Source organism: Rhincodon typus, chromosome 8, assembly GCF_021869965.1.
Source record: "Rhincodon typus isolate 14 chromosome 8, sRhiTyp1.1, whole genome shotgun sequence".
In the NCBI taxonomy this organism is placed as follows: Eukaryota; Metazoa; Chordata; class Chondrichthyes; order Orectolobiformes; family Rhincodontidae; genus Rhincodon; species Rhincodon typus.
The window spans coordinates 67,411,829-67,419,615 of NC_063339.1; the positions used below are offsets into that span (position 1 = coordinate 67,411,829).

General features: G+C 42.3%; 1 protein-coding gene across 1 annotated transcript in view; it reads left to right on the plus strand.

Moving 5' to 3' along the window:
• The first annotated feature begins 2,249 nt into the window (after positions 1-2,249).
• actn1 (actinin, alpha 1) overlaps positions 2,250-7,787 on the plus strand; it is a 69,268-nt gene continuing 63,730 nt past the window's right edge. Inside the window, exon 1 of the mRNA XM_048600449.1 lies at positions 2,250-2,477. Coding sequence (XP_048456406.1) covers positions 2,367-2,477 — 111 coding nt within the window. The 5' untranslated portion in view covers positions 2,250-2,366. The remainder of the gene's footprint in view (positions 2,478-7,787) is intronic.

Here is a 7,787-nt window from a genome sequence, read left to right on the forward strand (position 1 = left end):
CCAGCTCTACACCTTGTTATCTCAGGAAATCCTTTTAATTTAGCGACAGGTTTAAAAATGCCCTGAAGGAGCGAGTCTGGGCCAGGTATCTCCTGCGGACACTGCTTCCTTTGAGCGTTACTGAGCGGAAAAAAAAATTACAGCCCACAAAATTCTTCTTTCTCTGCCAATGCTGACTGATTCAAAAGTTGGTATGAGGAGAAAACAAAAAGCACAGTAACGTTTCAATAGTGTCTTTCGACAGAACTGGCAATGATGTAGTTCAGTCCCCTTCACATTGAGTCTTGCACCATGAAGGCCTGGTGTATGTTACTCACTCTGCCCAGGCACGCAGTCCCAGTCAAAAGGGAGAGACATGGAATTTAAGGATGAAATAACATGTAGAGTCCTGTTCAACTTTACGGTCTTGTAACTGTACTGGAACTTTTATTTTAACGAGCATTATATAAATCTAGATGTGCTCGGTTGTAAATGGCGCAGACTGCTGGAGTCTATCCTGCCCGTACAGAACTTATCAACAGTGTCAGGAGTGAAGTCATAAATTGCATAGCAGCTTCTGCCTCTGGGTCCTGTCTCAATCAATGGGTTTGCTTTAAGCTTACCTCCAGCCCTTTTTAAAACAACTTTTCCCTTATATGGTTAGCGAGGATTTCTGAGCCTGTTACCCTGGTCCAGAGGAGGAGGCGGGGTTATGTGTATGTGTATGTGTGTGTGAGGAGAGATTACCTTAGATGGCAAACAAAGTCCTGCCTGAGGGTATGTCCGATGCCGTTCTTTCGTCCTGCCCCTGCATATTTTCAGGCAACTTTAGATGCCATCGAAAAGGGGAGACGCTTGCCAGCAATCTGTGGAATGCACAGTGCTCAATTTCAGAGTAAACGCGGTGAGGAAGAGGTATATAAAAAAAAACTCACACATACAATGTTGAATCTAATTCGGCATGTTTACTCCATGAGCAAAGAATCTCTGATTCCGGGAAACACACCTGGATTATTTCACCATCTGAAATCAGTTTTTTAAAAAAATAAATAAAAAAAACGCCAATCCAATTTTATGCGCAAATATGAGAGACGTGGCGCGGTTGGAAAGAGAGAAAGTGAGACTAAAAACTGTTAGTTGGCCTCCTGTGCTGCAGGAGTGCGACAGTCCACTAGGGGCGCTTTCTGTGTGAAATTTACTTTACAAACACACAGACTGCAAAATGCTCCCCCGGCATCATCTGTCAAGAGAGGAACAGCTCAGGCCGATGATCGCCCATCAGAACCCAGTCCAGCCTCGACCAACAACTTCAGCCGAATGTGAGAATTACACCTGGGGCAAATCACAGAGAACGCTGGAGAAACTCAGCGAGTCTGGTTGCATCTTTCGAGAGAGAGAAAAATCAGAGTTGAAGTTTCCAGTCTTCACAACTCGTGTTCCGGGGGATAGACTCGCTCCGTTAGCTCTGCTATTGTCTCTACAGATGCTGCCAGACCTGCTGAGTTTCTCCAGCACTTTGTGCTGGGAGTTTCAAATTTGCAGCACCCCGCAGTATTTTGCTTTGATTGACACTTTTGAAGCCGTCGCTAGCTGGAGACTCCACAGCAACATGTTCCCTCAGATGTTGCAGCCCCTGTGTTAGTTACAGGCTGCTGATGTTATTAGGATTGAAGGGCGTGGGATCATCGTTAAAACCATCACGTTGACAGAGAACATTCTGATCCAAGAATAAATCTGAGTTAAGGCGACTGTGATATATGTAGCTGATGTTGGTTTATAGTATTGTCACAGTATACCGTTCCATCCTGATTCTGACAATAATGATACAATTTATTTCCTGGTGTGACTGCCACCCCTATGCCTTGAGTAAAATGTTGCATTCACATGGGAGGGGAATCACCCCTCCTCTAGTTAACGCCTTTGCAGGCATTTGCCGCCTGAAGCAAGCTTCCAGTATGTATATATATATATATATAAAGGACTGGGCAGCTCAGAAATTAGCAAGCGCCTATTTACTGCATTGCTAACTTCACAGTGCAACAAGACAAGCGTCAGTCATTGCTTGGAGGCACAGTCAGATGATACAAGTGACATGGACAAACATATTTCCAAACACCCCCCGCCCAAACCAATGGTCCCAAAGCCCAGTAGGCGGGGAGAGACGTGTCTTTGATGGACAGTTCCCTTCATCAATCGGAGTGCTGGCTGATGGCAGGGTGGCCAATGGGAGCAGCAGGAGGGGAGGTGGGGGGTGGGATATCCGCCACACACACAGACACACACAGACACAGCTGCTGGGTTCAGCCTGTCTGTGTTATATTGTAACCCCGGGCTGTGGTAGCGACACCCCACAGAGAGAGGACACATACACACACAAACACAACGCCATGGATCATTACGATGCGAACCACTCGCAGGGCGATGACTATATGCAGCCGGAGGATGACTGGGACCGAGACCTCCTGTTAGACCCAGCCTGGGAGAAGCAGCAGAGAAAGGCAAGTACTGTTGTATTCCCGAGCAGCCGGCTCGAACCACCTAGAGGATCAAAGCATTATCTCCCTCGCTGGCTTTCCAGTTCCGGAGATCATTGAAGTGATCCACTCTATCCGAGGGATTATGGAAAACCGAGTTCAGGCACAGTCACACACCCCACTTTAGACCAAGTGTTTTCTTTTAAAGTGGGGTGACAGTGTAATCAGTGGTTGGAGTCTTTGATTTTTTTTGAAAAGGAATCCTTCGTTATTGAAAATTTGGTTCAGATTTAGTGTGGGTGTGTGGATGTCAGTGTGGAGATGAGAGAGGAATTCTCTCCTGAAGCTGGGCTTGGCTTCAGTGTTGAAGTTTTGAGTGCAACAGATGGTTTTGCTGGGTGACTGACTCCATGTCCATTCCACAACGCAGCGCCCAGTATCTTTCCGGCTTTGTAAAAGTGTCAAACCTTTCCTTTTTCATCGCGAAGGTGGGGGTGGGGGGAGGCGATAAACAATTTTTACTGCATCCCCTCCCCACCACATAAAGGGATGATAGGTGCTTTGACCTGGGTGTAGTCCTCCTGTTTTACAACAGGTAACCTCCATGTTTAACACACAGTGAGATTCACCCTCCGGCGAGTTTATCAGCCTACAGAGTAATGTAGCACCCCTTTCAGACTTCTCAGATGCTCCGACCAGAATTTCAAAGCGAATAATGATCAAATAATCTGAAATTAGCTCCACGAGTTGAGTTTCGGTGTCAATTTCTCCTTCAGGGTAAACGCTTTGTATTTTTTTTGTTGGGTATTGAGGGAGAATTTCGAGCGATGTGGTTTCGGCACTATTACTGAGTGTTTCTGAAGGCTGGTGACATTACAAGATGACAGGAGTTTACTTTGCCGGGCAGTCTTGCCGGATCTGTCTCTGTGTCTCTTTGTCTCTCTTTTCACTCTGTTCTAACTATTCCTCTACCTGGGAGAGTCAACCCCAGCAGCCTGGCCTATTTCAGTGTTAGAACGCAGGCACAAGCCAATGCGAGGACAATCTTCAAATCACACTGAGTGCTGTGGCTGTGGGGGTTCTTGTAAGTGAGTGCTTATTTCTGGTACCTTTTTTGTTTATTTGAAGTGACGGTAATTCATTTCCCCTCATCACCTTTAGCACATCTTTCTGTGAACGGTCACCCTCTTTTCAGTTTTCAATACCAGTTTTGTCAGTGGGGAAGTTTGGAAATGGGGTGTAGTTAAACCCTAAATTTACTGCTTGGATTCTATTGATTTGAATTGAAACATACGGTTCTCTAGATCTTTTCTCAATTACTGGCCATAATCTTTGTCTCCTGATGTGAGTCAATTGTTAGCTTTTATAACTATACTTGTATAAATAGGGAAATTTTAGGTACTAACAAACATTTTGATGAGTTTTCAAACAAACCACACTGGAAAGTATTTTCGAGTTGATAAGAGTTTGGGAAGGATAAGGGTTGGGTTTGTGCTGTGGAGTCATGTCCAAAAATGGTAACAGTCATGCTTTCCCTGCAATGTTTGATTTGTCTTGGCCAGAAGTTTCATGCATTAGGTCATTTTTCTGCATTAGGTATATATCATTTAAAATGTCTGCATTTTGTTTGCATACCAAACAAGTGACATTGTTGTACTTTATTTTTCCTTCAGATTAGTGTGTGACCAGTGTAAATTCTTGCTATTATTACAGAGTGAAGGTGACTGTGGCTGTTCACTTAATCTCTGCACTCTTCTTGTCTATCAGCTCTAAGGAATGAACTGGAATGTTGGAAGAAGGAACCTTAGCTTCTTAAGAATATGTTTCTAGATGCAGCTTTTTTTTTTGAAATGTTAGGAGACAGAACACAGAACTAAAGACTGGGAATCAGACTAATAATTACAGTGTCAGAGAGGCTGTACCTAGCACGCTGTTAGAGGCCCTGTAGGAAAGGTTTTGCTCCTTTCCATTCCTTTCTCTTTAGGGAAATATTGGATAGAGACTTTTTATTTCTAAAGAGGGGACAGACATGTGATGGGCGTGTATGTCCTTGTAATTTTGAATACCAGATCTAGCTGTCTTGTGAGTTAGATGATCCAGGTCTGACTCTTGCCTTGGTTTGTTGTTTGCCATTTCTGTGCCATTCCTTGCTTTTACCCAGCACAGTTGTACTGGTTTTAAAGGTGCAGCTTTATTACATTGTTCTGAAACTCAGAGTGGTGTGTTGTTTCATTTGAAACAAAACCATTGGCTTTTGATGGGGGTGTTTCATGATTTCCACTTGTTTGTTCATAGGTTATCTCCACTTATTATAGCATTTGAAATATTGTGATTTTCAGTGGTTACTAGCTGACTGTCTTCTTTCCCCAGCCTTCGTGGCTTATTCATGTTGTACTTCAGTCTGCCACCTACCCAACACAAACGTTGATCCCTGATCTATGCAGGGAAATCCAGGTTCTTTTATGGAATTCTGAAAAGCCAACTTCAAGGACAAAACAGTGTTTCCTTTATGCATAAAAAAAATTGAAAGCTGCCAGTTGCAAACTGAAAAGGCAGGGGTGATTTATCTTCCTGACAAAGTATGTTTGTATTTGTACAATGCAGAAAATATTTACTGTAGTTTTATAGTTTTTGAGGCTTCTGTTTATTTCTACTATATGTTTTGATAGATGCACAACAACAACAATAAATGTCGAATGCTAATACACCTATTTTTATTTTACAAAAACTACAAAACCACGAAGTAAAACAACCCAGAGTGTCACACTAAAACCTTTTCTTGCGGGATTGTACATGTTGTCCGGTGTTTATACTGAGTGGGAGAAAACACTTCATTTCAGTTACTGGTTTTTGAAGATTTGAGTCAATATTACAAGGCTGTACACATCAGACAGCTAATGTAAAATATCTGTGTATAGCAATTAAAACAGAAAATGCCAAAGTGGTCGAATTTTCATCATTTGTGAAACACAGAAGTAACAGGTTTTTAAGCGAGTTTGAATGGAAGCAGCTACGGAGGCTGATTGAGGGAGAACATCATGGAAAGTTCATGGGAAGTGGAAGGCAGGAAGGGTAAAGGACAAAAGGGATGAAAGGCTAATGGGAGGTGCTAACAGGAAAGTCTTTTCTGTTGTACCATCATCTGTGTTGCCACTTAATGTCTCTTGCCTCCGATCTATCACAGACCTTTCCCATCAGTTTTCTCTCCTTTCCCTAACTCTGTACTTTCTTAAAACTAGAATCTTAGAATCCCTGCAGTGTGGAAGCAGGCCATTTGGCCCATCAAGTCCACACTGACCCTCTGAAGAACATCCCACCCAGTTGCAACCCCTACCCCTATCTCTGCATTTGTCATGGTTAATCCCCCTTCCCTGCACATCCCTGGACACTGTGGACAATATCAGCATGACCAATACACTGTAGGAGGAAACTGAGCACCCGGAGGAAATCTACGATGAGAACGTGTGGAGTTTGCACAGACAGTCGCCCGAGGGTGGAATCAAACCTAAGTCCCTGGTGCTGTGAGGCAGCAGCGCTAACCACTGAGCCACTGTGCTGCTCTGGTTAAACTAGTTTCTCAGTGTCACCGATCTGAAACGATAACCCCGTTCTGCTCTCTCCTACGTGCTGTCTGACCAGCTTTGTATTTTCAGCAAACGCAGAGTATGTAGAGAAACTGAGAAACTCAACAAGTGTGGCAGCATCTGCAGAGGGAAACAGTGTTAATATTTTGAATCTGTGATGACTACTTCAGAACTGAAACAGTACTGAGGAAGAGTCATCCTGGGCTCTATGTTAGCTGTTACTCTTTTCCAAGATGCTGCCTGACCTGCATATCTCTAGTATATTCTGTATTTGATTCAGATTTCCAGCATCTGCAGCGTTTTGCTTTTATATTCTCTGACCAATATGGGACAAATATTAGATTGCATAGCATTTTTGTTCATTCAGTTTTTGTCAGTATAAAAGGGATATTTGGCCCTGGAGCATGCAGACTGTGTAAAAGGCATCACACCTCCTTCACAAATATGGACAATGGAAACCTGAAATCAAAAACCAAAATGTCTGGAAATATTCGGCAGGTCTGGCAGCAATCTGATAAGCAAAGTGCATACTTCAGGTTGATAACTTTTCCCAGTTCTGATTAGAATTTATCATCTTCAAAGCTAAAAGCTTTAATTCGAAAGTGTTTTGATTTTAAAAGCAATTTCTGCTGCTGTGTGTGTTCGAGGCCCTCACTAAATTTAAATTGTATTTTGATACAGTGAATTGTGGGATGTATTTTTGATCATTTTTAGATTTTGGAGACTTTGGCAATAGTGTGTATTTTGGAGAATCTTTTATCTAAGTTTTGGTTTAGCCGACAATTTTGATTTAGACAAGAAACATTCATGAAAAAAATGCCTAAATTACAAGTCATTAGGGGCTGCAAGATAAAAATGAGAGATTTCTAAATTTAAGTACTTTGCAACTTGCTAAGACACACTGGTAGAAGGCACATTTAATTCAAATACGTGCATTGAATTTATTTTTCAATAGATAATTTCAGATTACTATAGATCTCACACTGGACAATGTTCTTTACCTTTTTACCTTTACTGGCAAAATGTAATCTAGCCATAGGCCCACCAGACCATAAGGCTGCTCCCTCCTAAGAGGGTGATGACTGATGGTGGTTTAACCTGAGGGTCACCACACCTCAGGCAAGGGGAGAGCCCTTGGTGTAATTTTAGCTGGTGCAGGAATTGAACCCATACTTCTGGCATCACTCTGCATCACAACTGAGCAAACCAACCCCTTCTTTTGCTGGTAAAGTCATCTTTTAAACAAACTACCTTGATGTATTAAAAAAGAGATTTTTTTTTAGCTGTTGATTTGGATTAAAAGCTTCAACTAGCATACTCAGAATAATTTACTGTTTCATCTACAATACTCGTTGTATCTATAAAACATGACGTTTGCACTCAACTGGTTTCAAGTAGAGCAGAATGAAGTTTTTCATTGAACTTTGTAGGTTCAATTGATTATTTTAATGTTAGCTTTTTATCCCCATAATAAAGACAGGCTTTTAGTTTTCTTGACTTAATTTGTTTGAGGGCTGTTTCCAATTGGATTCAACTGGAAAATTTTGTAAGCCGCAAACAAGATATTAAGGAGCCACAGGTTGTAGTCACTAAGGCTTCTTTGCTCTCTCCCCACACCACCACCCACCCCTCCCTCCCTAACTTCCCTCCCACCCTCCTCCCCCCCCCCCCCCCCCCCCTCTTTTTTTTTTTTTTTTTTTTTTTAGATACAACGAGTATTGTAGATGAAACAGTAAATTATTCTGAGTAT